Source organism: Peromyscus maniculatus, chromosome 3 (genome assembly GCF_049852395.1).
Source record: "Peromyscus maniculatus bairdii isolate BWxNUB_F1_BW_parent chromosome 3, HU_Pman_BW_mat_3.1, whole genome shotgun sequence".
Classification (NCBI taxonomy): domain Eukaryota; kingdom Metazoa; phylum Chordata; class Mammalia; order Rodentia; family Cricetidae; genus Peromyscus; species Peromyscus maniculatus.
Genome location: NC_134854.1, coordinates 113,188,426 through 113,216,190, shown reverse-complemented (window position 1 = coordinate 113,216,190; position 27,765 = coordinate 113,188,426). Strand labels below are relative to the sequence as shown.

General features: G+C 50.9%; 1 protein-coding gene across 3 annotated transcripts in view; it reads left to right on the top strand.

Moving 5' to 3' along the window:
* Positions 1 to 27,765, top strand: part of Nup210 (nucleoporin 210) — a 102,543-nt gene that overhangs the window by 67,785 nt on the left and 6,993 nt on the right. For all 3 annotated transcript variants that reach the window (XM_076567353.1, XM_076567355.1, XM_076567354.1), the window contains exons 21-35: positions 4,597 to 4,725; positions 5,848 to 5,975; positions 6,087 to 6,222; positions 7,595 to 7,657; positions 7,776 to 7,955; positions 10,789 to 10,869; positions 12,111 to 12,242; positions 13,605 to 13,763; positions 16,495 to 16,586; positions 18,004 to 18,178; positions 19,407 to 19,582; positions 21,385 to 21,605; positions 23,046 to 23,182; positions 26,165 to 26,288; positions 27,403 to 27,549. In XM_076567353.1, coding sequence (XP_076423468.1) covers positions 4,597 to 4,725; positions 5,848 to 5,975; positions 6,087 to 6,222; positions 7,595 to 7,657; positions 7,776 to 7,955; positions 10,789 to 10,869; positions 12,111 to 12,242; positions 13,605 to 13,763; positions 16,495 to 16,586; positions 18,004 to 18,178; positions 19,407 to 19,582; positions 21,385 to 21,605; positions 23,046 to 23,182; positions 26,165 to 26,288; positions 27,403 to 27,549 — 2,080 coding nt within the window. The remainder of the gene's footprint in view (positions 1 to 4,596; positions 4,726 to 5,847; positions 5,976 to 6,086; positions 6,223 to 7,594; positions 7,658 to 7,775; positions 7,956 to 10,788; positions 10,870 to 12,110; positions 12,243 to 13,604; positions 13,764 to 16,494; positions 16,587 to 18,003; positions 18,179 to 19,406; positions 19,583 to 21,384; positions 21,606 to 23,045; positions 23,183 to 26,164; positions 26,289 to 27,402; positions 27,550 to 27,765) is intronic.

Sequence of the window (27,765 nt, the reverse complement as noted above, 5' to 3'; positions counted from 1 at the left end):
AGCAGCCAGTGCTCTTAACCACTGAGCCATCTCTCCAGCTTTTTTATTTTTAAGACCCTGGGGTCTCCCTACATTTCCTGGCTGACCTTGAGCTCCTTGGCTCAAGTGTTCCTCCCACCTCAGCCTTCTGAGTAGCTGGAGCTGTAGGTGTGGTGCTCATACTTTCCCCAAGCATTTTCATTGTTCCCTTTATAAAAGAAGGAATAATTGCACAGCCCTGTGTGTGAGTGTGCCTTGTCAAAGCTTGACACTAGGAGGAAAAGCTTCAGTTGAAATTCATCCACACATCGGGAAACATACCTTATCTTTGTGTTCTTCTAGAGATTAAAAATAACTTCCCACTATCAAGAAGAGGGGAATTTGAAATCAGGAGAGGTATGTCTGTTGCCACAGCAACCAATTACAGTTTCTCTTAGGTTGCCCTTCGTGAGTAAGCTGAGGGTAAACCTATGGCCAGGAGAAAGACCTTTCATCCAGGAGCGAGTGCTCTTTAGAGTCAATTTTTGGCTTGGCTCTGTGTATAGGTAGTGAGTATACCACATCTAGAGGTATTCAAATAGAAGCTGGAATCTTTGTTTAAAAGACTCAAGGATTCCAGCACTACAGCTTCCTCTAGAAGACCTCTGAGCTCCTTCAGACACTGCCATTCTTGGGTTACCACTGTGTGAGTATCAGTGCTCCCCATCTCCACAGTCACAATGGGCTATAGCCATTCTGTCCCACAGCAAGCACCCTGGGAAGCGGCACCTTGGAGTCAGGCCTTCTGAGTGTGGCATCTGTCCCAGCAAGTTCCATGGAACACTGACCTTGGGTCTCTGCTTTCTCCTCTAACTGCTTCAAGGGGAAATCGGGTCCTATTTCCTTCTCCCTCTCCCGAACCTGCAGGATCTTTCAGAGTGTTGATGGGCTGTGACGGGTGCTCCCAGCTTCCTTCAGAAGGCTGTCTCTGAAGGACACATTTGCACATTTCTTTGGCATTTTGCAGCTGTTAATTAGCAGCATTCTCATTTCTCTTCTTCAGACAAGAAAGCTCACAGCCGTTCTCACGTAGCTCCTAGACAATGCTTCGTTCTTCTCTATTGATAGGGATTTGAAGCTCCACAATGGCTCCTGTATGTATGTAGTTGTCTTCTCGGTGTCTTTGGAGGAGATCTGAGTGCGCAATGCAGGAAGCAGGCTGTGGTGGAAGTTTTCATGCCCACACAATGAACCCCAGGCTGAGCAAGGCTGATTAGTTTTGCTCACACAGCCCCCAGAACCCTCTGCAAGGGGCCTTTATTTTATTTTTGGCTGGTTTGCACAGATGAGTGTTTACCTGATTTAAACTCAGGGTTTCTTCCTCCTCAGCCTTTCCTCATATTTCGTGAGTCCTCTGAGCTTAGCCTGTCACTGAGAGCTTGGTGTGCCCTGAGCACTCGACACTTCTTTCTGCTGTGTTCATTCACTCTAGTGCAGGGTATGGCGGTAAGAAGGAATAAGGCTTGCAGGCTCTGCTCTGGTGAGCCATAGTAGTGCTTTTTTTACCACTCAGTACTGCAGTGTGTGGCCAGCCATGATGCCCTGGGGCGTAGCAGAAGCACACTGGGGATGAGTTGGTGGGAGATGACAGGTCGTAGAGCTTGAATTCAGCTGTATCCTGTGTCTTCTGTGAGGCTGTTGTGGATGGTGTGGTGCCTAACCCTGCTTTCACTCTTGGGGAACTATCAGAGCTGACCACTGCATGAAGTTTTGTCTAGGCTGAGACTCCTGGATACCTGTGGTTTTCGTGTGAGCTCTGGTCATCCCTGTAGACTGATGGGTGAGAGATTAAAGACATGGGTCCCAGTCCTCTTATATGGTAACCTGACTTACTTCATGGCATTGATGAGTACATCAGAAGAGAGAGAAGCTAATGGTCCCATTGATGGTCAGAAATATTACTAGGGTCTTTATCCATCTGAAAATGTCACATGCCACAAGTCTGAAGTGTGAATGGGGCCCAGGAAGGCGGGGCTGGTGAGTTCATGGGCCATACAGTTTCTTAATGAGGAGTAATGCATTCATCATCTCCGAACTGATGACAGGACTTTCCCTTGGGCTCAGTACTTGATGACATTCTCAGGTGGCACTGTCAACACTTAGAAATGAGAACTCCTTCCAGACACCCCCACCGCCTTTTCTCAGTGTTCCTGAATGCCCATCAAGAAGCATGTGAGGTTACAGACTCTTGAGAAGTATAAGCCACCTACACAGTCTAGTGAGGAGTGCTCCAAGGTCTCCATGGGACTACGAGCTGGTGGTCAGCTTTCTACTTCTCTCCGTGCTGTTTCTTTGTCTTCAGAGTGACTCCACACACAGGACTCAAAGCTTTGTTACAGGCCAGAGTGAGCTGAAGTGAGTCCAGGAGTGGAGCAGCCAGACCGCTGCTCCCCCACATGCAGCCTGGTGCTGTCCTCCCCTTCTGTCATCTGGAAGGTGGATGAATGTCCATCTTCTGGGAAGCCAAGTGGAAGAGGAATTGATTTCCCCACTGCCATTTTATGCTTTTGTTTAAAATGTGCAAAGTGATTTTTTTTTTTTGAAGGACAGAGAGGAAAACAAAAAAGAAAAAGCCCACCCACGCCTGTATTGCCCACGTGGGTCTGTCGGCAGCGGGTGCACCGTGTAATTTCCTCAGGTTATAAAGGACATGCCAGCTCCTGACAGCAGCAGCTCCTGCATGTGCGTCAGACAGGGGGCTCGGGTCATGTTCTCAGAGGTGCTCAATTCCTCCATGCAATTTTGCATGAGTTTTCTTTAGGGGAAATGTAATAACCGTCCACAGCAAAGCCTGATGACTGGTGGCTTTTCCACCCGTAGTTAATGCTAGGCTGGCTAGCAGGAACAGCTCAGATCCCACAGCCATCATTTTGGAATGTAAGTGTGATTCCCACCCTGGGATCCTTGTTAATCTACTTTAAGCCATCATATTAAATAAGCCAGGCACACCTCATCTGCTTGAATGTGCCCTGGAGCTCAGTTACACCTGCGTAGAGCAGCTTGGCCCAGCTTTCCAATTTTGTCTACCCCCAGCTACCTGTGGGCTTAGGCCTTTCCTAGCTTGGACTCTCCCTCCTGGCCCTCTCCTCTCCTGTTTGCTGAAGGCCCCGTTTCCCTGTGAAGGAGGCAGTGCCCCCAGAATGGGGAACTGAGCCACCACAGTTGGATCTCTATCTCCCCTTCAGGCTGTTTCCACCCTGCCTTTGAGGCATGGCTTGCTCTTCCGTCCTTTAAAGCTGTTGGATCAGAATCCATAAGGTCCAAGTTCTCTGTAGAGTTCTTCAGAACTTCCCATTCTTAGCCAAGCTAGTTCTGCTCTGCAGAGCTACGGCAGTGTTAAGCACCTGGTTTCTGTGCTTTATCAGAGACTCACTCTGCCAGCCTCTGTCTGATCAAGGTATGGAGGCTGGGTGCAGGCGGCTAGTGCCAGATACCAGGCTCTGTGAAGTCTTCTGGAAGGTGGAGGTCAGTATGAAGGGGAAAGACAAGCTGAAAAATTCTGAACAGTGATGAGGGGAATTCAACCCAGTGGAGGGAAGAGCATGCCTGTCTGGTGAGGGAAGTGAGGCTTGAAATTGGAGCCAGCAGCTGAGGGCTGGGGGAAGAGGCAGAAAGTTGGTCATTTTTCTTTGATGGAGAACCTGTTCGCACCCCCCACCCCACCCCACCCTGAACCCCACCCCACAAATTCTTGGTATTGGAACTAGGTTTACAAACGCTGAACTGTTTGCTGAATGCATTTATACCCCTAAGCCCCACTGTGGCAGACTGTAACTGGCAAAGTCAGTCACTCGCCCCTGCCCCTGCCTGCCCAGCCTCAGAAGTCACCCAGCTGAAACACATGCCTGAAGGACATGTTGTGGCAAGTCCATGTTTGACAGTCAGATGTCCCCTGTGAGGAGCCACGGCAGCTGAGCCTATGCTTGGAGCTGTGGTTGCTTAGGGGGGGTCTCTAGGGCTGCATGGGTAAGGAAGGGTAAAGGGTGCTATGGGAGCCAAAAGACTAGGAAATTCAGGCTTGTGTTTGTTCATTCACCTAAAACTTCTTAGTTGGTCATGACTTCAAGCAAAGCTGGGTTGCAGAAATGGGTAGGCCCGCGGGAGCTCAGGAGTGGGTGGTCTGAGCGGTCTGTTATCAGGTCTGTTGTCCTGTGAATTCAAACAAGAACTCTGGAAACCACTGTCTGTCCCCAGTTCTACCAGCTCCTGACTTGCAGCTTTACATGAGACTCCGAGGGATATGCTGCTCTTACTAGAGCTGCCTGGCCCAGCCATCCTGGGTTTGAATCTTCTGCCTCCAGGTTACCGTGTATCCTCATCCATCACACTTTGATCAGTCCCTCCCCCCTTTTATAGAATGCATAAAATTGAGATGTGTGTTGCTTTAGATCCCTCTGGCACTAACACCCCATCCTCAGTTCATGCCCTGGCTGCTGGGGTGACCGCGGATCTTCTGTGTCCACTTCTAGCCTGGTAGTTCCTGAGTGCAGTTATCTCAGGAGGTAAGCTACTGCTAACTACCCCTTGAGCAGAAATGAGACCTGCGGCCTTGTGACCCTGTCCACCTCTGCTTTGCAGGTGCACCCTCTGCTCCCAGGCTCATCAACTGTCATGGTCCATGACTTATGCCTGGCCTTCCCAGCCCCAGCAAAGGCCGTCATTCATGTCTCGGACATCCAGGAGATCTACGTTCGAGTGGTGGACAAGGTCAGTAGACACTTATCTGCACAGCTCCCTCTCTGCTGATGCACATAAAGCAAGGACAGTATGTCCTGGGAAGTGTTTCCTTTTATCCTTTGCTTTTCCTCCTGGGTTCTACCCATCTCTGTCCCCTCCAGAGTGGCTGAACTTATGTTACCATCTCTGATTCCTGTGCCTCTTGTGGACAGTGCAGGCTGATGGCCCTGCTATATTTCTTCATCCCAGTTGTCATCAGTAAAGTAGGCAGTAAGTCCTGCCTGCAGGATTGACTGAATTAGCCTTGACTTGGGAATGCATGTCCTCTGGCTCACATAGGTTTATTCACCAGCCTGGCACACACCTTGCTGAGCATGGAGTTTTGCCTCAGAACGTAGGATGAGGATTCTTGGGAATTTCAGGGGCAATTGAGTAAAACTCAATACTGCCAAGTGCTCCTGTGATGTGAATGAACAGCGGACCGAGGGTTTCCTTTTGTGTGAATGGGAAACTGATTTAGAGCTGAGATGGCTGAAGGTAGGCTTCCAGGGCATGCTGCCCAGTCCCTGTTTACCTGTGCTGATGAAAAGGTTAGTCAATGAAAGAGGGATGTTCAGGCAGCTTGGACTTCATAGCTTAAAGCTAAGAGTCTATTACCCAGCCTCAAATACTCCCCTGGGTATTTTCTTATGGAGATAGGTTGGCTGTATATCTCAAGCTGACCTTCAACTCACTATCCTCCTGCCTCAGTCTCCTGAGTGCCAGCGTGGCCAGCTTCCCTTCATCAGTAGGCATTCCGTTCCCTCCTTTCCTAAAGTGCCTGCTGATAGACTGCACAGATTTGAGCTGTTCAGACACTAAGCCCCTCTCTGCCCATGTTGTTCTAAGCTGTGTCTTGTCTCTCTAATTTGATTGGTAGCCCACCAGTAGAGAGTGGAGTCCATGCCTTGTGCTATGGCCAAGCCTCCCTAGCACCCGTATACTATAAACTCATCACATTTCCCTCGTTGATTGGCCAAGCCCAGACATCATTCTGGGTGACTTGTCTGCAGTTCCCAAGCTCTGAGATGGAGATTGGTGATGCTGAAAGCCTTGGGTGCCACATGTTGGGGGAATGATCACTGAGATACCACTTCTGAGCTTGTGCCTTAGGTGGAGATCGGGAAGGCAGTCAAGGCCTATGTCCGCGTGTTGGACTTCTACAAGAAGCCTTTCCTGGCCAAGTACTTCACCTTCATGGACCTGAAGCTGCGAGCTGCCTCCCAGATAATCACGCTGGTGTGAGTCCTCACAGGAGTTGGGAAGGGTGTCCTGGGGATGGGGCTGATTCCCACTGTAGCTTTTCAAGCACTCTTCTTGGAGGAGGAATCCGATGCTTCTCTCTGTCTCAGGACTCTCGATGAAGCTCTAGACAACTACACGGCCACATTCCTCGTGCATGGCGTGGCCATTGGCCAGACCAGCCTGTCTGCAAGCGTGACGGACAAATCTGGGCAGAGAGTCAGCTCCACCCCACAACAAATTGAGGTAGTTCTGCTCCTTTTGCTCTATGGGCTCCATCCTGGTTGGGTGTGTCTTTACCCTGACAGGCTAGGATTTCAGCCATAAGGAGAAGCCATGTTAAAGTCTGTACTTTACCATGTCCTCTGGGCAGAAGGCATAGTCACCAGCTCCCAAGTATGTGGATGGCAGCATTAGATGCATAACCAAAGGGACCTTGAGATGTTGACTTCCTTCTGTGGCATAGGGAGGGGTCTAGGCTGTTCAGAGAAACACTGTGCTGTGTCCCGTGGCAAAGGGACAGGCAAAGATTCTTTCCAGAAAGCAGTAGCCAGGTGGAAGCCATAGACTGATTTTAGCTTGTATAGAACTGACTCATCCAGTCAGTTCTGAGCCTTAGCCCAGGCCCAGGAGGGCCAAGAGCACCCACTAGGGTAGTGCAAGCAGAATGGGTCAGAAAGGGGATTCCTGGGGCAGGTTGTTCAGGATCAGATGAGTTCTGAGGCCCCTACACCATCTCAATGTGGTGTAGGCTATCCTGCATCAAGGTTTCCACAGGCACCCCACTATAGGCAGAGGTCAGGGCAGCCAGGGTCAGGCCACCTTGCCCAAGAATCCCCAAATACCCACTAGCAGCAGCAATAGCACCATGTTCTGCAGACCTCGGCCACACAGGGGTGGCAGGCTTCATTGATCTGCCTTCAGAAGCGGGCGGAGGCGGTTTGTGCCTCCAGATGGAAGTGTGCCTTCCTCCTACTGGTGGTGAGGAATTCGTTTCTGCCTATAAATAGCACAGCCCAACCAAGACTAATTCTCAGCACAGAGCAGTCTCCACGCTCTCCTTGGAGCACTTCTTACATGTTTGACAAGCAGGAACTTGTGGGGGCTGTGGGGCAAAGTTGGTGCAGAGATGAGGTGTCTGCCTGGCTGTTGACTGCTCCTGAGCCCTTTCTTCTGCGGGGAAATGGTGCAGCTGTTGAAGTAAAGCCCTACCCCAAGACAGTTTGCTTTTAGTAGCTCTAGAGGCAGCTTTCCAAAGAGGAATCAGAATTCTGGGGACCCCAGTCACAACTTCGGCAGACACCTTAATTACCACAGGGCTTGTCAGACCCCAATTCATGGGACCCGCCTCTGGCTTCATAGGTCTCAGGTGGATTAGACCAGAGGATTCCTGATGGGTCCCCCAGGACGCCATCAGGAAGTACTAGTGCTGCTAGTTGGGGCCACACGTTGAGACCTGCACTGAGAGATCAAAGGTCATTATTTCTGTGATCACAGGTTTCCCCGGCACTGCCAGTTACCCTCAGCTGAGGGACGTCCCCATGTTCAGTGCGCATCCTCTGCGGCCAATATCAGCTTGCAGATGCCAGTCCCCTCTCTCTTCTACCTCCACATCCAGGTCTTCCCTCCGTTCAGGTTGATACCCAGGAAGGTGACACTGATCATTGGCGCCATGATGCAGGTAGGAGCCACTGCAGGTCAACGCAGGCCTTCACTGTTGGCATCCTTACCCTCGTGGGATGATGAGGGCTCTCCAGCATGGCAGGTCCTGACAGGAGCCACTGTTTCTCACTTCTTAGATCACCTCCGAGGGTGGCCCCCAGCCTCAGTCCAACATCCTCTTCTCCATCAACAATGAAAGTGTGGCAGCAGTGAGCAGTGCTGGGCTGGTGCGTGGGCTCATGGTTGGCAACGGCTCTGTGCTGGGGGTCGTGCAGGCGGTGGATGCTGAGACTGGCAAGGTCATCATCGTTTCTCAGGTATCACCTATGCCACCGGTGATTGGCTTCTGGGAGTGGTTTTGGTGTGGCGAATTTCTGCCAGATTTGATCTCTGCCTCTTTGACGACACCCAGACCTGAGATGGCTCTTCTCCAGACTGAGCCTCCTGGGTTTTTCCAGATGCTCTCTGAGATAAGATCACTAATATCCCCAGCCCTACAGGTTCTGTAGTATATAATGAGGGCGCCTGTGCTGGGAACCACTGATCTTGGTATTTTGGATTGCTCGGTATATGTTTCGCTACCTTCCCCCTCTGCAGATGAATTGTGTGGCAAACCTGTTAGTGGCCCATGGCTGTTGTGGTGCTTCTGAGCCTTGGCCCAGGACTGCTTGAGGTTAGAGCTCTGGGTCCTTTTGTGCACTGTCTGCAGTGGGTCCTGATCATGTGGTGATGGGATGGAAGGGATCATTCCTGATGAGGTGCTCTGTGTGTAACAGCGTGTGCCTAAATTCACGGGTGGGTGCTGGAAGCATGGTGTAGGACAGCCAGTAATTTCAGACCTAGATTTGTAGTTCAGTCTTCTGCTCATTTCCTCCTTAACCACTGGCCCACTGGCTCTGGCTGCCTAGGCTCTTTGGTGGGCTTATTTCCCAGTTGCTTTTTTTTTTTTTTTTTGGCCAGCAGGGAAGCTGGAAGCCTCAGTCGAAGCAGTTGTCTCCCCCTGGAGGTGTTCCCTGACCCACACTAGTGGGTTGCTGACAGCAAGTGAAAGTCAGTTTTCATAGACCGACAGCTTCCCTTTCTGTAATGCAGTGGGGGATCCTTTCTACTCCCAAGAAGGCCTAATGATAGAACCCAGAAGGGCATCTGGCTCTCTCTCTCTCTCTCTCTCTCTCTCTCTCTCTCTCTCTCTCTCTCTCTCAATCTCTCTCTCAATCTCTCTCTCAATCTCTCAATCTCTCTCTCTCTCTCTCTCTCTCTCTCTCTCTCAATCTCTCTCTCTCTCTCTCTCTCTCTCTCTCTCTCTCTCTCTCTCTCTCTCACACACACACACACACACACACACACACCCCTCCACAGTGGCTCACATAGGCATCTTGGAAGGCTCCTGTGGTTCCGCTCACAGGAGAGCTTATGTGGTGTGCAGTGACAAGTAGTTTACTCAAGCCTCAGTCAGTCACCCATCCCTCTAGGAGGTCCCTTGTGGGCAGCCTGTACAACTCTCTACACCGGGAGCGTCTAAGCACATGCCTGGGGGCCTGAAGAGTGGCCACCCCCCATGGGCCTGGTAATCCTGGTCCCTGAGGCTGGCTTTGACCCAACATTGAGTTCATTGATTGGCTCCCTTTTCTAGCAGTTTCAGTATCTGCCTCCAAGCATCCGAGTTAAACCACAAAGCCTTTGAATGGCAGGGGCGGCTGGCCCAGTTCTGTGTATGGATTTGGTGGAGATGTCAAGGAAGCACCGAGCATATCCCAGTGGTGTCCAGGGTTCACACAGGCATCCCAGAGAGTGACATGAAAGACCCCAGCATGCCCTGCTCCGTTACCTCTGTAGGAGGGACTGTGGCTTCAGAAACAGGCTCTTGTTTGCTTCTCCCACCTCCAGCAGGCACAGCCCTGGCCCTCCCCATGGCTTCCTCTCTGCTCTTGTACTGGCCTCCCAGCTGTGCCCTCTCTCACCTTGCTGGGCCCTCTCCTTCACCTGTCTCCCGTCATGGTCCTTGGCAGGGTGTGGGGATTTTGTCACCAGCTATTCTGAGAGTCTCAGCTTGTAGTTTCCGCATCCACACTGGGCATATGATTCTGTCAGATGCTGCTGGCTCCATCTGTCCAATCCTGAACACATCAGCATCCCAAGGCCAAGGGGTGGTCCAGAGACAACTAGAACCGAGCAATGAGAAAGATAAGGGGAAGGAAGGCCTTAGTGGGCACCTGTTATGAAACAAGCACTTGCCTAAATAGTAGGGCACTAGCTGGATGTCTTAGTTACTTTTTCTATCGCCGTAACAAAATACCATGACCAAGGCAACTTTTAAAAGAAGATACTTAGTTGGAGTCTTGCTTAGTTTCAGGGTGTAAGTCCATCTCCATCATGGCAGCAGGTGGGCAGGTATGGTGCTGGAACAGTAGCCACAACCATGAGGCCAAGAGTGAAGACTGGGGATGGCACGAGCCTTTGAAACCTCAGAGCCCACTCGCAGCGACACACCTCCTCCAGCAAGACCACACCTCTTAGTCCTTCCCAAACAGTTCCACCAACTGGGGACCAAGCGCTCAAATAAATGAGTCTCTAGAAGCCATGCTCATTCACACCACCACAGCAGAGAAGGAAGGTGGACTCCACATGTGTGTGCAGTGTCTAAAGAGCTAGAAAGCTTAGTAGCCCAACTCCCCTGTTAGTTAGCAGCATCTGGAGGAGCCAGTACAGTTAGTCTTTGGTCAGATTAATTGATTTATGGAACTAAGGATAAAGGAAGATATGAAGCCTGCTGCCATCAGATGTGACTGGTTCCTTTACTCTTCCCTGTATCCTGGTGAGTCAGAGAGGCAGATAGGCTAAGTATGGAGTTGGGACTGTCTGAAGCCTATCCTGAGAGGTCCACACAGCCTAGAGAAGAGCAAATCAGGGTCCTGGTCCCCTGTCTACAGTTCTGACCTATAGCAGCTGGCTCAGATAGGATAGGACTATAGGCCTAGGACCAGACTGGAACTCCTAGTGTTGGAGGACAGAAAAGGCTGGTCCATGGAGTGAGCCATCCTCAAAGCATACCTTCACAGGCAAAAGAGTATGCTGCTGGCGTTTCATAGCTGGACAGATGCCTCCTTCCCCTCCACAACCCACGTAGCCTGAGCCCCAGCTCTCTTCTAGGACCGTGTGGAGGTAGAAGTGCTACAGCTCCAGGCAGTGAGGATTCGTGCCCCAATCACGCGAATGAGGACCGGAACCCAGGTGAGGTGGGAGCCTGATGGGTCAGGAGGCCTTAGGCTTTGGGCCCAGGCTCTTAACAGGCCACTGCTGGTGCACCATGCCTTGTGAGGGAACCACCTTTACCCTTCATCTGTGGGGCATGTTGGTCTGTGGGGCTCAGATCTCTTGCAGCATGGATGTCAAGACTCACCCCCAAGCTCCATGTTTTTGGCCTTCCCTGCTGACACCTGCTTGTGCCTAAGGCTACTGCCTTTCAGCACAGTAGAACATGGGTCTGTGATAGTTGCTCTATAGTGCAAGGGTGTATGCTCCATACACTTGGGTAGTAGTAATCACATCACAGATGAGCAGCAAGGTGGCCTTCTGCCCAAGGTCACCCAGTTGGATGTGGTTCTTTTGTATCTGAGGATGTGCAAGTCTCCTAAGTACAATGGAGTACCATTCTCTCCCAGCGCCTCTGTGTACTTTCATTGTGCCTGGGTGACTTACAGCATTTAATATGCTGTAAGTGCTTCTGTGTGGCTGTCAGACCATACTGCCTAGGGAATAAAGATGAGGAAAAGTCCATGAGTGTCCCTGACAGGCCCAGTCTTTTCTGTTTAGGTACATAACTGAGGAACCTGGGGCTAGAAAGGTCTAGTGGTAAGTGGCAGGCTAGGAATTGCCCAGGCAACCTGCTTGGTATCTTTTTTTTTTTTTTTTTTTTTTTTGGTTTTTCGAGACGGGGTTTCTCTGTGTAGCTTTGCGCCTTTCCTGGAGCTCACTTGGTAGCCCAGGCTGGCCTCGAACTCACAGAGATCCGCCTGGCTCTGCCTCCCGAGTGCTGGGATTAAAGGCGTGCGCCACCAACGCCCGGCATCTTTTTTTTTTTTTTTATAACCATTAGCCACATTACCTTCACCAGTACCCTCTAGCAGGCGCTCAGCAAGCAGGTTGAAGTGTTCACCCCATTGTGTCCATCCCCAAGAGCAGAGTCTCCCTGCTGGAGCAGGTCTAAGGGTGTGGGGCAGTTGTACAGTATTGGGAGGCAAACTTGGGCATCCTAGAGTTCCAGGGTGGAGGTTTAATCTGGCCTATGTGTGTTGTTTGTATTGTATCAGATTCCTAGACCCTCTGCCTTGCCATTGTCAGGTTAGGAAAGACCAGGGCACAGTTCCCACTGCATAAGGGAAGCAGGGAGGCTTTGGGGTCAGTGAGGATGGGGATGTGGGGGGCGGTACCCAGTGCTGGAACCAGCAATTACAAGGCCTGGCTCCCCCCAGATGCCCGTCTACGTCACCGGGATCACCAGCAACCAGAGCCCTTTCTCCTTTGGCAATGCTGTGCCAGGCCTGACCTTCCACTGGTCTGTCACCAAGCGGGATGTCCTGGACCTCCGAGGGCGGCACCATGAGGTAACCTCCCAGAAATCCCAAACTCCTTGCCTGAACCAGCATCCTTCCTGGTTGAGGCTTCCACCACATTGTCTCACGAGAGTCTACATATTGCTGTTTAGGGTATAATCTGCCCCTGTTCTGTTTGCATAACAAAATACCAGAGGCAGGATACTTTATGGAGAAAAGGAGGTTATTTAGTTCTTAGCTTGGGGAGTTTCACAGCGTGGCACTAGTGAGAGCCTGCTGGTCATGTCATAGCATGGCAGTTGGCGTTGTGGATTGAGATGTGTAGAGAGAGATGGCATGATGAAAAAGGAAGCCAGTCCCACTCTCTTAGGAATTAACAGGACTCTGTCAAAATCTATGAAGATCCCTTCTGAGGACAGTGCCCTCCCTAGCAGTTACCTTGCTGTGACCCCTTCTACACAGGCTCTTGTGCCCAGATTTATAATACAGGAACCCTTGGGGACAAACGATAGCAGAACTACAACTGCAGGTGACTGCCAGCAGACAGCAGCAAGAATATCAACCTCGCAGGAAAGTCACCTCACCTCCAGAAGGTTCTGGGGTAGGGTCTCTAGCTTTGCACCTGCTTTTTGCCATGGTGCCAGGCAGCCCTGGGTCTTTGCTCTGGTTTGTCTCAAAGAGTAGACCCCTGTCCATCAGCCCTCCTCCAGGATCCCAGCCACCTCTGAGATCTTAGGGCTGGACAGGGCAGACATTGAATTAAAGCCCATGGACAGGAAAGGCCTAGGTAGGGGGAACTGAACAGTGCCAGCTCCTATGGCTCCAGGCTCTAACCACAGCAGCCTTGGTTACAGTGTCCTGAGTGAGGTTGCTTTATAAGGCCCCTTCTGGTCTTTGCCATGGATAATGGAGCTGGCAGCAGATGGCCAAGGCCAGGGGAAGGATTTCCTAACTGCCCAAGTTTGTACAACACATGACCATTACTTTTTGGGGTCCTGGCCCCAGGGCCATGGTATTGCCTGGACTGTTTGCATGGGACACCAGCAGTGTGATTATTCAGATACCCTGTATCATTGTTTCTATAAGAAACCCTACATAGCCCAGCCTGCCTCTAAGTGACTCCTGACATACCTGTGCACACAGAAGGCTTGGGGACATGCTGCTCTAAAGACAGTGGCTCTTGTGTGAACACAAAGTTTTCTAAACACCCCCACATGGTAAAATGTGGCCCGTGGTGCTGGAAGAACATCATCTTTTCTACTCTGGGTTTGCCATCTAACCCTGGCAGCAAGACAGTGGCCTTTGAAAAAAGTCAGATACCTATCTGGGGCCAGTAGGTCCATCTGTCACCCTTCTAGGGATGTCGGGGCCCTGGACGTCTTTCTTGGAAACATGCTTGATGTCTTTCCCCAGGCATCTATCCGGCTCCCACCTCAGTACAACTTTGCCATGAATGTGCATGGCCGGGTGAAAGGTCGGACTGGACTGCGGTTGGTGGTCAAAGCTCTGGACCCCACAGCTGGGCAGCTGCATGGCCTTGGCAAAGAGCTCTCAGATGAGATCCAAATTCAGGTAAGGGGCGGGTCGGTGAGAGCCACCTGAGAGGGAGAGGGAGTACCAGCGGCCTGAGTTCTAGGATCGCGGTCTTGGGCCACCCCAGCCACGAGGACCGCTTAGGCTGCTGAGGAACTGGAGACATCCACCTGTGTGTGGTCAGGGGAGGAGGCAGATGGAGAGTAGGATGTATAGATGGTGCCAGGGGAGGCAGAGATGGGGCTGACTATAGCTCCAAAGAGGAGTGACTTTGTAGCATGAGAGGGGCTGTATCGTAAAGTGTTCCAGAAGGGGAGCTGACTCTTAGTTTGAGGTCTGGGAGCATCTTGATATTAGGGACTGCTGACAGGGACAAGAGCTTACCATGTCTGAGTTTTAATCATTTGTATTTATCTAACAATCACTTCTGGACTTCCTGATAGAGGCAGGCTTGTTCCTCTCCACTTCTGGCATTGACACATCCAGTGCTCACGTGGAGCCCACCAGGCAGGCCACTTGTGGATGAAGCAGAGGCCCAAGAGACAAATGGTCAAGGCCACACAGGGTTGGAGGAGCTGTGTTCTGTGCTGTAGAGAGGGAGGGCTTTTGCCCAGCACTGAGACCAACTTAGTCTGGCCCAGAGATTCTCCTACCAGAGCCTGTTGCTCCCTTCTCTCTCTTAGACCTTTGCCTCCTGCTTCTGGACGAGACGTCGTACCTCTGTAAAACAGGAGTTGGGCTGAGAAACAGCTCACTCAGTTAGGGAAGTGCTTGCTGTGCTTGTCTGAGACCTGAGTTTCATCCTTAGAACCCATTAGAAAAAAGCCAGGTGTGGGCCTAGAGAGATGGCTCAGACATTAAGTGTATTTGCTGCTCTTACAAAAGACCCAGGTTCAGGTCCCCTCACCCACATGGTAGTTTATAATCATCTGTAACTCCAGTTACAGGAGATCCGATGCCCTCTTCTGACCTTTGTGGGTCCCAGGCACACATGTAGTGCATATACATACAGGTAGGCAGAACACTACTACACTACTACTATTAAAAATAAAGCCTGGTATGGTGGTTGTAGTTGTAATTCCAGCACTGGGGAGGTACGGATAGGGTGATCCTTAGGTTTCCTGGCCAGCAATCCTCACCTAATCTGCAATTAGCAACCCTGGGCAATGTGAGAGTCTGTCTTCTTCTTCTTTTTTTTTTTAAGGTTAATATTGCCTAAGAAATAACACCTGAAGATGACCTCTGACCTCTGCACTAACACATGCATGAGCCCACACACAGACACATATCATGGGCACGGACACACACACAAACACACACACACACACACACATGTGCGCACGCACGCACCCAGAAGAGGAGTTGATAACTTGCCTCTGAAGAAGGTGTTTCACTCCAAGGGCATCTTGCTGATGATCTGGGATTCTGTAACTCCTGAACTTTTGTAAGCTGCAAAGAAAAACTAAGGTAGCCCCTGACTACCAGGAGAAAGAAAAATAGTTCACATTCCCTCCTAGAGAAGAAAAGAATACACACACACACACACACACACACACACACACACACACACACACACACACACACACACACAACATCCATGCATGCTATTCTCCAACTCTTACCTCTTCTTGCACAGGTACACATGCACCTAGAAACAGACACCTGCACACACACTCACACAGGGACACAAGCAAGTAACAGACACATGTGTGTCCAGAGGCACACACCCAGGTACACACAGACTCATACAGACACTGTTACAGACCCTACTCCCACCTCCACCCCGAGGTTAAACAGAGCACATGACTTAAAGGCAGGGCATTGCAGTTTTGAGTCTGAGTGGTTCCATGTCTGTTTCCCTCCTTGACAGCCACTGGAGTTAGAGTAAGTCAAACCAGGGAAGTGAGGTCCAGCCCACAGATGGGTTTTATTTGTTGCCAGTATGGTTTTACCACATGGCATAATTGGCAGATGAATAAAGCCCAGCCTTTCTATGATCGGAGCTCTACTCTCCAATTTACTACAAGGCCTCACCATTCCCTGGTGCCTGCCAGACAGGTGCCGCTTCCTGAGGTGCTGGTACTGTTGATATCCTCACAGTTGATGGTAAAGTGAGTTCACCTCCATCTAAAAAGATGACATGCTTAAAGGGAACAGAGGATGCTCCCACTGTGCAGCCAAGGTCCCAGTCAGTCAGTGAGCCACTCCATGCTCAGGACCACCTGCCTGGGTGAAGATGGCCTCTGGTTCTGCCTCAGGTGCCCCTGACATCTCAGCCCCCCGGGTCTCCCCAAGGCTGTCTTTCCTTCTCCCTTTGGGATGTGCTGCCATTTGCCTCAGGTCCAGCTCCTGGAGACAGGTGGTACTAGAACCCACATTGTGGATATGGGGATAGGCTGTAGAAGATGAGCACAGAGTCCTGAGAGAGAACTGCTCATCTGCTCAGGAGGCCCATCTGGTCTTGTCAGAAACTGGAAGTTGCATACACAGTGTCAGAATGTGTGGTCCCTTGAGCCAGGCTGGAAGCAGTCTAAGCAAAAGGACTGAGGTGGTAGTGGGCTATGTGGAGAAAGGATCAAATTCCCATCAAGGCCTCCGAACATCTATGAGTGATGGGATCATATTTGGTCTAACACTGTCGTACCCTAAAGGCTACCTGGGAGGTGCTAAGGGCAACTTCCAGTCTCCTCAGTCCTCACTGAGGGAGAATAGATGCTTAGACTAGATGTGAGTCTGGTTGGGGTAGAAAATACAGCTCGCTCTTTTCCAGGTATTTGAAAAGCTGCGGCTGCTGAACCCTGAAATAGAAGCAGAACAAATACTGATGTCACCCAACTCTCTTATAAAGCTGCAGACAAACAGGTATGTGACTCAGCTCTTGTTTTCTGTGAGGACGAGAGCTGCACTCTTGTCCCATCCGACAAGCCATTTGTCCAAGTTGTCAGGTGCCCTGGGTACATGCAGGGAGCCTTTCTGGGTGATGTGCTTGAATTGGGGTCGCCTCTGCATCCCCCTTCTCTCCCGGTGGATGACCTCTGCTCCTGCATGGCTCCTCTGGATCCTTCTTCTGTTCCCTGTAGCCAAAACTCATTTTTTATGAACACTGCTGGATTCAGGCTTTAAAAGGGACGAAAGTACCAACTTAGAAGTGTTAAATTTTTCAAATGCCCCTGTGTTTTCAAGACTTACTACTCAAAGTAGATCCCATGAATTAGCAATAACAGTGGCACTAGGGAGCAGGATAAAAATGCAAAGCTTAGGCTCCACCTCAGGCCTACCGAAGGAAAAGCTGCGCTTTAACAAAAGTCCCCAGGCAGTGTGGGCACATGCCAAGGCCGGTGGCGTATTGTTTGAAAGGCTGGCTGCAAACATGGATCCCCCTTGGGTTCACCAAGGAAGCCTTTCCTACCATGGCTTAGACTTGAGCGGCACTTGGTGAGTGGAGGGGGACTCTGGCCACAGAACCACATTGCATGAAGCACTCAGGGCTCGTTTATCCAGAAATAGTTCAGGATGAGATGCTAGGCTAGGCTCTGTGACCACAGAGGTGAGGAGATACAGTGCCTCCAGAGACAGAGGAGGGATGGTGAGAGAGTGGTATGTAACCTTCAGGTGGAGCCCAGAGGACCTCGAGATTTAGGGGAGGAGTGTCATCTTTGGAGATGCCTGACTTAGGGGCATCTTAAAGGATGAGTAGGACTTCTTCAGATGACAAGGAGGGAGCTGGCAGAAGAGCGTTCAGGCGGAGCCTGTAGCATTTGCTTAAACTCATCTAGAGTGGTTCAATAGTGCTAGCATAGGCGAGGAGCTTGCAGGCGCGCTCCGTGGTAATTGAAGGTCTCTCCTGAGCACGTGAAGTGCTGTGAACCTTTCCTTAGCAGTTTTTGCAAATAGAGGCTAGCCCTTGGTCCATACAACTCAAAGCCCCCACACTGTCCTCCACTCCAGGCTGCCTCATTTCAGTAAGAGAAAATGATTTGCCACCGAAATAGTCTTTTTTACAAAGTGTGGTTGATGAAACTCTGGCCTCATGGTTTCCTATCCTGTTGGTTCCCTCTTAGATATATGCTGTTCTTGAAGTTGTAAGTTTTCCACATTAGTCCTGTGGGTGACTGACAGGCTACACAGCAGCAGCAGCATGCGGTACTGATGAACCTTGATACTAAGGTCGGAAGCGGCTGGAGCCACAGATGTGAAATCTCTGGATAATACACTGGGCTCCTGCCTGTGCTCTGGCCCCTCCATGCATTGTAAAAACAGATCATCTTGCTTCCCAAAGGGATGGTGCAGCTGTTCTGAGCTACCGTGTCCTCGATGGACCTGAGAAGGCTCCTATTGTGCATATTGATGAGAAGGGGTTCCTGGTGTCCGGCTCTGGAATTGGGGTGTCCACCCTCGAAGTGATTGCTCAGGAGCCTTTTGGCACCAATCAGACTATCATTGTCGCTGTCAAGGTAGGATTGCCTTTCTCCCTGTCTGTGTGAAAGAGCAGTCACTCAGAGGTGACACGTCCTCTCTCGGTGTAAAAGTGAGTCACCCTCCAGCAGAGGAATTCTCCTTAGGAATTTATCCAAGAACCACTCACGGGCAGAGGCCCTGGCTAGATTATGAGCCACTGGAGCCAAATGTCCTGGAGAGTTATCGATTCCACCTAGCTTATTTCATAGAAGGGGAAACTGAGGCCCCGTGAATAGCCCAGAAATCACAGAGTTGCAGTCTTGGCGAGCGTGCTGATGTGCTGCCACTGCACCTGACCGCTAACGTTGTTCCCACGTCCACTATCGAGCCCCTGCCCAGATCAGTGCAGTACCTGAGCACGGTCAGTTCTTCCCAGCATGAAGTGTGCTCAGTACCAGGCGTGCAAAGAATTGCATCAACTCTGAGGACATAGTAGTTCATTTTTGCAGCAGGGAACTGACTCGGGGTGGCTCACTCAAGGCTGCACAGTAGCTCTGGACTGTGTTTACCACGCCCAAGGGCTCATTCTGACATTCTGTGCCTGCCATGGACAGAGACCTGCTCCTTGGGCATCCCCACTCATTGCCACCACCTTCTGAGTCCTAGAAGACAGAGTGCACCCAAGTCACTGGATGCTTTGGTTCAGACCTGGGCTGTAGCTTGTTTTGTTTAGTGGGGCTACCTTTTGAGTGATAGAAAGTACTAGGTGTTTATCATATCCTGACCCTACAACAATTAACCTGCCTAGTGGGCTTTGGACTCTGATGGCAACTTTTGGCCAGGTGGAGGATTCTTGTCTAGAATCAGGCTAAATGTTTACCTGCCTTTTATGGGGATGTAGTTCAGAGATGGCTCTAGAGATGCACTGTTGGCCTTCATCAGCACCCCTGTAGGCAAGTGACATTCCTTCTCCATCCAGTGGGCATTGCTTCTACTTCAAATGCCCTGAAAGCCAGCTCCTCCCATGAACATTTGCAGTCACAACCCAGAAGTTGTTTTTGCCATGTGACCCATGACTCAAGTTTTCAGTCACGGATCCTGGCTCACCTAGGTCTTTTAGAGGTTGACTAGCTGTATTGGATGATGAAAACTGTGTCACTAGGTGGGGACTCTAAGAAGCAGGGTCTTTCTTGTCCACACCCTGAAGTCAGCCCATCCCTTAAGGGTCTCTGAGGTAGGGACCTACTCAGGTAGGTATCACTGTACCTGCATGGTGTCCTCCAGGTCTCTCCTGTTTCATACCTGAGGATCTCCATGAGCCCAGTCCTACACACTCAGCACAAGGAGGCGCTGGCAGCTCTGCCTCTGGGGATGACAGTGACCTTCACTGTCCACTTCCATGACAACTCTGGAGACATCTTCCATGCTCACAATTCAGTCCTCAATTTTGCCACTAACAGGTAAGGGCATGGGCATTCATTTCTTACAGGGCGGCTGGTCTCGGTTTTGTCTGGATTTCATATAGGTCCAGATAGGTGAGGAAAGAAAGGCGGATGCCATGGGAGGATGGTTAAAGGGATGGCATGCTATACCACACAGGCTGGGCCTGGAAGCAGCAGGTCCAGTCTAGAGGCACAGGGAGAGAGGGGAAAGAAAAGCCCAGGCTTTTGTCTGTGTGTGACAGGAACTGTTAGGTGATGACGGTCCCTGATGGGCAGGAAGCAGAGCACACCTCCTGAGAGCTGAGGTGGGAGGGTTTGTGGAAGGCTCTCCGTGTGACCAGGAAAGGAAGTGCAGGGAAATGTGAGCAACTGCAGTCAGTCTGGCCCTGTCATCAATGGATGGAGAACCAGGTGCATGCCCCACACTGCATGGGCACAGGACAAAGATGCCACTGTCACTGAGCATCTGTTCCCAGGCTGACTGCCACATCTTTCTGGTTCCTCTCCTAGCCCTATTATAGAGGCCCAGAGAGGTCAAGCCATTTACCATGAGCTACACAGCGAGGGAGTGGGGTTTGAATACCATATTTCCCCAGCTTCAAGCATGATTTTCTTAGGCTGGCTCTTTTTAATCCTTGCGGAAGCCTCAGTCCTGCTGTGAGGATGGAGAGAGTGACAAGAGGACCCAGGCTCCAATGTCCACCAGAGAGCAGTGGCTCTCTGAGTGTGGTCCCCAGTCTGGCACCAGCATCCTCTGTGGATAATTAGGGATACATTTCAGCAGGGCTCAGGACTCTGTGATTTTAAAGGTTGTCGGCCACTGCCCTAGGGCATTATAGAGGTGCGAGGGGGACACTTTGGCTGAGGGTAAGACTTCTTGAGCTATCCCAGGTGTTGGCTACCATTTCAATTTGGACTTCCCATGGAGCTGAAAACACTTGTGTCCCCTTTGGCTAAGAACCCTGAAGGACAGGTATAAGGGGCACTGCGTGGCAGGAGCCTGAGCAGGAAACCTGCTTGCAAACCTGCCTTTGATCTTCGTGGGTCCTGTGAGTCTGACCATGCGGCTCATCTCCCCAAGGCTCTCCCACCTGTCACATAAAGAATCTACCTACTCCCTTTGATGAGAGAGTGGTCACGAGGGCCTCTGCACAGCTGTGGGCTCTGCACATAGCACCATCTGTCTGTCTGTCCTGGGGGAGGTAGAGCCCAGGTCTTGCCGCCTTTAGCCATACCGCAGAAGTCACGCTGGCCTTGTGTGGCAGGAGCACCTGCTTGTAGCAGTCAGCTTGGGGTCAGCATCAGAGGCGCGGGGGAGATCTGGGATCGAGTCAGACAACACGGCCCTCACTCCTACCTGCTCCAGTCTCACCTCTGGCATCCTTCACCATGAGGGTTGAGCAGGTGTGTTAGGAGTGCCTTCCCACTACCGGCCTTGTTTGATCCCCATAGCAGATGCGCATGTGCATCCTTGTTCCTGCTTCCCAGGTGGAGACAGAGTGCAGGAGTGCTTGAGCCAGCCACACAGAAGGCAGTCTGCACCTCCTTGGCATGTCCTCTGTGGATCATTTTCCTCCTTGGGTCTCTGCTTCCCTTCTAAGTGTGAGGGTGATGACGCTAGCACATCCCGACTCGGTGCTGTGGGTTGTGTCCCAAGACTGACAGGGAAGAGGGCATCAGGTCTGTGCCCCCTTCAGTAGAGCCACATCTGGGACCTCAGTCAGCCCCGTGTCACTCAGCAGGGGAGAGGGCTGCACAGTTCTCTCTGTTTCCCCTCTGGCTTCTCGTCTGAGCTTCAACCCTCCTTTCCCTGTCTCTAGAGATGACTTTGTGCAGATTGGCAAGGGTGCCACCAACAACACCTGCATCGTCCGCACAGTCAGTGTGGGCTTGACGCTGCTCCGTGTGCGGGATGTGGAGCACCCGGGCCTCTCCGACTTCGTGCCACTGCCCGTCCTACAGGCGATCACCCCAGAGCTGTCTGGAGCTGTGGTGGTGGGTGACGTCCTCTGTCTGGCCAGTGTTCTCATTAGCCTGGGAGGTAAGAGGGATGGGACGAGTTCATGCTAGGGTGTGGCACCCCAGGATGTGCTTGGTACCACATCACAGGAGGTGTGCGGGTGGAACCTAAAGGATGCTCAGAGGATACTGCCTAAAGGCCACATTCAACTTGCCACTTGGCAATGCCTGTTCATTTGTGTGTGGCAAGGTAGCAGTGGAGATAGTACTGGCCATACAGCCCAGGGTTCACTGTCTGGTAGTTCGCAGCACAAGTCTGCCAGCCCTGCCCTGGAACAGCACTGCCCAGTAGAATTGTTTACTGTTGTGGAAGTGTCCTGTATGTATACTCTTGTTACCCAGCTGCCTCCGCAAGGGCGTGCTTACTCGTGGCTAATGGTGCAAACAAGCAGCATGGCTCTGGGACACCTGAGCAGACAATGAGTCCCCACACCCCTGTAACTCATACATGGACACTTGCTTTTCTCTTGGTTGGTTTTCTTTCTTTAGCCTCATTAATTCGTTTCCAAAGGAAATTAAATAGTAGCCAGGTGTGGTGGCTCATACCTGTAATCCCAGCACTGGTGAGGCTGAAACTGGAAGATTGACAGGAGTTTGAGAGCAGTCCGGTCCATACACTGAGTTCCGGCTTAGCTCAGCCTACAGTGAAACCTTGTCTCTAAAAGAGGAAAGAAAGGAGGAGGAAGTAGGGGAAGGGAAGAAAGAAGGAAGGAAGGACTGCTGGAGATAGAATGAGGTGGTTGAGTTTTTATTGTTTATTGGGAACAAAATGCTGTGTAACACTGAGCCTACAAGCTAATTTTTTAAAGAGGCTTTTAAAATACATTAACATACTTTTATTAAACTATTACTAAATCAAGCATTTACAGAGTAAATTTCATCTATTTAATCCAGATAGCAATTTTATGAACACTCAGTTGGCTTGGGCTGGAATTATTATTAGTTAGGTTTATTTATTTTTATTTTATGTGTATGAGTGCTTTGCCCGCTGCTGGAAACTGAAGCTTGGTCCTCTGCAAGAGCAGTACGCACTTTTACCCACTGAGCCAGCTCTCCTGCCTGTGATTTCTTATTTTTATTATCAACATATCAGTAGTGAGGTCTGTTCTCTGTTTCTAAAGAGGAACTAATAATACTAGGGATGGCAGGGCCCAGAGACCCCACACCCAGCCCATCCCAGGACAGGGAGTTGGGAAAACTTCATGTGAAAAACAGATTCCAGATGGGAAGGTATGGGCAGGGGGAGTCAGTACCCCCCCCCCCAGGGAGAATGGCTGCAGAGGGAGAGCTGCAGGTGGCCAGAGCTAGGAAGGTGGGAAGACCACTTTAGAGGTGGCCTATGTGGATTCCTCCCTGACCCGAGGATGGAGACCCTCACAGGCAGAGGGACCTGGGGAGCTAGGTTTGGGCTATGTTGTCCAAATGTGAACAAGATGGATGATATCTGGGCTTATTCTCCCAGGTATCTCAGGGACCTGGAGCTCTTCGGCCAGCAATATCCTCTACATTGACCCCAAGACAGGCGTGGCTGTGGCCCGAGATGCAGGGTCTGTGACTGTTTACTACGAGATTGCTGGACATCTGAAGACCTTCAAAGAGGTAGGACTTGAGGGCAGGCAGAGGCAATTGTGACCAACACTGTTGGAGGCAGAAAGAGCCTTAGTGTGTGTCTATAACTGGGCTTGGAGATACAGGTTTTGCAATCCTAGCACTTGGTGGGGGGAGGGGCTGGGGCAGGAAGATTATCTTGAATTTGAGACCATCCAGGGCCATCATTGTACCCCCACAACATCATAGTATATATGTCCCTGGGTACCAGAGTCTGCTCATGTTCAAATCTCTTTTCACAAAGGTGGAAGACCTCAGTACCTCCTGTCTAGTTTTGTTTTGTTTTGTTTTGTGGTCTTGTTTGTTTGTATGTCTGTTTTGAGACAGGATCTTACTGTGTAGCCCAGGCTGGCCTTGAACTGAATCTCCCAGGAGTTTGCCACTTCCTGTATGGTTGAAATCACCTCTAATGATTTACAATAACTAACTGATGCTACATCCTGTTAGCCTGTTGTTTAGTAAATGCCTGTCCCTGCTCAGTGCAAATGCACTTTTCCCCTAAATATTTTTGATCTTCTGCTGGTTGAATGCAACTGAAATCCAAACTGCCAAAGCAGCAGGTACAAAGGCTGGCTGTACCTCTGATTCCCTTTTCTTTAAGTAAACAAATAACCAGGCCTCCTGCCAAAGCTGTCTGCAGCTGTCAAGATCCAGGAGAACCAGCCACCCACTAAGTGTGAGATAGGAACCAGTCCCCTGTTCATCCCAAGCATCCCTCTCATGTCCAAACCAGCATGAGGAGAGAGATCTGGTGAATTGATTCTACCCACCCACCAACACCCATGCTTGTCTGGCAACCAGTGTAGCCATGCAGCCATTAGGGTGGGCATTTCCTTGAGGGAGTTCAGGCCATGGGATGGGCACCCCAGTGATTTGGTGTCACCAGCAAAGTTAAACTTCCCCCAGCAAGTCACCTTTGAGTCTTTATGAAAGCAAAGAAAAACCTTTCTCTCCAGCCGAGAATGAATCAATGAGCCTAGTCTGGCTGAGTTCCAAACCTGTCTCATTTTTAGAGCCAGCGTGTGCTTTATCGAATCCAGCAGTTTAACCTAATAGTTTGCATATTTAGTGCTGCTGCGGTTCGGGCCAGTAGCTGCAGATAGAGGCACTCTGATTAATAAAGCTCTGCTTCCCAGGAGAGGCCTCTGAGAATGGCCAAAAGAAGGGCCAGCAGGCCCCAAGGTATATAGAGTTTGAGAGCAGAGCCTAGGGCGAGCTGGATCATAGGGTACATGTGGGAGGGACTTAAGATCTGGCTTTGCTGGCAGATCAGGAAATGCCCAGGAGGCTGGGAAGCTGGGTGTAATGGTTTAAGAGTGACCTCAGCCTGGCATGCGCCTGCAGTGTCATTTCCTTGAGAAGCTGAGATTGTAGCAGCCTATGGAGTTGTAGGACAACCTAGACACTCAAGTCATACTCTCTTTCTAGGTTCAAATACAAGATCAGCCACTGGGCAAGTTTGACCTGTGTCCAAGGGATGGGGACCACACTGTGAAGTAGCATAGTGAGCTAACATGGGGAGGGGCAAGTGAAGCAGCACTTAGTGTCTCACAAGTGTTTGCTTCACCTGTGTTAGCTGTTGCTGTTCCTGTTGCGGGGGCGGGGCAGAGTGGTAGCTCACTTCACACTACACAGAGCTTTGGTTTTAAATCGGAATGATGCAGATCAAGGGCGTGTAGAGATGGAGTTGCTGCAGGATGTCCAGCTGGTGGACTGGATGGGATGGTGTGAAGGAGGGCTTGGGATAACTCTCCTAGGGTTGTCACCAGTGAGCTGGTAGATAATGGCTCTTTGCTCCGAGAGGGAAACAGAAGTAGGGGCCGGTGCTGGAAGAAGATAGTGAGTGGGTCCTGGAAGGTTTAAGATGGGTGTCTGAGGTGGTGAGGGGGTCAGCTGAGGTGGTAGGGCACAGTTGGGCAGTGAGTGTGCAGTCCCTTCCTGAAGGCTAGACCTGCACTGGGCTGTCTAGTGCAGGGATGGTATATTGGGAGACACCCGAGTGTGGTGTGAACAAACAGGAGTAGGCCAGACAGAGGAGGAGAAAATGTGAGAAGACCCAGTGTGCCCAGGAGGAAAAGAGAAGAGAGGAGATTTTCAGAAGTGGGAGACAGGGCCAGGGAGGGCAGTGGTGGGCACCTCTGTTGGTCCCTTGGGCAGCAGGGGTGATTCCTGGGAGGAGGCATTACAGTGACAGGGGAAGTGCTGTTAAGGCTGGAGGGGTCCAAGGCCCATATGCAGTGGAGCTGTGGGCTGCAGGCCAAGGGAGTTCCCCTCCCTGCTGCCATGGCCTTCCTGTCCTATAGGAAAGGCCCATAGGAGGAGCCCCAATGACTTGCCCCCATCCAGAAAGGGTAGCCAGCATTCTAGCCTCCTCAGAGGAGCATGGGCCTGCAGGCCTTGCAGAAGGAGATGCAGGAACATCCCAGTAGAGAGAGGTCTGCAGAGGGGATAGAGTATGCCCAAGGGGTACCAGGGGTGTGTGTCTGAGCAGGCTGGCTTCTGGCATGGGGGTGCTTGTTCTGTAGGCATTTGGGTCAGATTGATCCATTCTGAATAAGGATGGTCAACTAAGTGGATCCTCTGTCCTTGTGGCAGGATGAGTTTACCAGATCTGTGAGCAGAGGAAAGATGATGGCAGGAGCATGCACCCTGGCCTGGACCACTAAGCAGGTTCAGCTTCCTGTTAGCCCTGGCCCTGCCATTGATCCTGGCTCTTCTGGGTGCCCTGCTCTACCACCCACCTGGGCTTCGTTGTTAGTTCCAGCTTTGCTCTCATAGGGTGGAAGAGTTGAGATGGCCAGTCGGCGCTCTGACAGATACCCTGCCGCACTCCAGCCAGGGGTTTAAGCTGTGAGCTCATTATGTCTTGTTGCCTGGAGCATAGGTGATATGAGCTACAGATGAGGTCATGAAAAACACCCAGCACAGGCCAGCATACAGTCAGCACTCAGCACAACTGCCTTGTCTCCCTAGATAGTGGTCGGTACCCCTCAGAAGATTGTGGCCCGTCGCCTCCACTCTGCACAGACCAGTATGCAGGAAGCCACAGCCTCCAAAGTGACTGTCAGCGTGGGAGACAGGAGCTCTAACCTGCTTGGTATAGAACCAGTGGATTCTGGGTATTTGGGCTTACCTTGCCAGGTTTGGAGAGTGGGGAGTATCATCTGTGCTCTTGGGTGGTTTCATCTGTTTGTGTTTTTTATTCTTTTGTGGTGTGGGGGATTAAACCCAGGGCCTTAACACACCACAGGCATGTGCTATTCCACTGAGCCACACCCCCCATCTCTTCTTTTCTTACTCAGACTCATCCCTAACTCCAGAGAGAAACCCTTTAGCCCCAGCTCATCCACTCCTTGCAGCTTTTAAGAAATTCGAGGCCTCCGTAAGCCAAAGCGTGAAAGGCGCCTTCGTTAAGAGCTCAGCTCCAAGACACTCGCAGCCTGTGCTGAGTCAGAGCTGTGATTGCAGCCCTAGGGCATGAGGCAGAGCAAGCTGCAGTCCACCGAGGCTGATGGTGGAAACTAATGACATCGAGGGCTGGTGGCTGGTTTTGATTTTTATAATTACCTCTCCCAAGTCATGCATAGAACATTCCATCTCATTCTTTGCCTACGACAGCCCCGGACAGCAAGTGCCAGAAATAAAGACATCGATACAGATTTTTTTTTAACCACTTAACGGATGAATTAAGTTCCACCATTCTCATTGTGATTAATGAGGCACACTTATGACATCATGAAAATGCTGCTTTCCTCCTTTAGTACGAGTGGGCAAATACTATACTGTTGCCAAAATGATGTGCAGTGTGTTTATGGAGAGTCTCTGCCCTCCTAGTATTCAGAAGCAATTGGCCAATGGCCATCCTCCTTGCTGACTGCAACAGGGCCACACATCAGCATGTGGCCTGTCACCATACCCTCTGTGAGGGCTCAGCACCCATGCCGGAATTCTCATCTGAAGTGGCCCTGGCATTCAGAGTAGCCCAACCTGGATCAGGATCCTTAGCTTTAATAAAAGACATGTTACTTTCACCAAGCTTCATAGACTCCTGAGTTCCCCACATGGGAATAGTATGGGACACTGGTGTCATTCATGCCTGCCCAGCTTCCATAGGACCTGCTCCCTTATTTCAGGTCATTGTGGGTGTGGTGGTCTTGTGCTTGGTCCAGGCCCTTCTCTCCTGATCATTGCCCCCCACTCTGTGCCTTTAGGTGAGTGCTCCCCTGCCCAGCGAGAAGTCATTGAAGCCCTGCACCCAGAATCCCTCATCAGCTGTCAACTCCAATTCAAGCAAGATGTCTTTGATTTCCCTGCTCATGATGTCTTCACTGTGGAGCCAGGATTTGATACTGCTCTGGGTAAATTTGCAAAGAATTTAAAATGCAATGAGTCTGCCTGCTGGACGTCTAGGGTCGGTCATAAATGTGTACTTCATGATGGCCATATGTCCAGACAGGCCGAGGTTGTTGGGAGTCCAGCCTAAGGATGCTACCACGCTCTGTTGCTGCTCCATGCCTGCCAAGAGGGAGTAGCCTTTGGCATCACCCATACTCTGTAGAGCTCAGCACCAGACC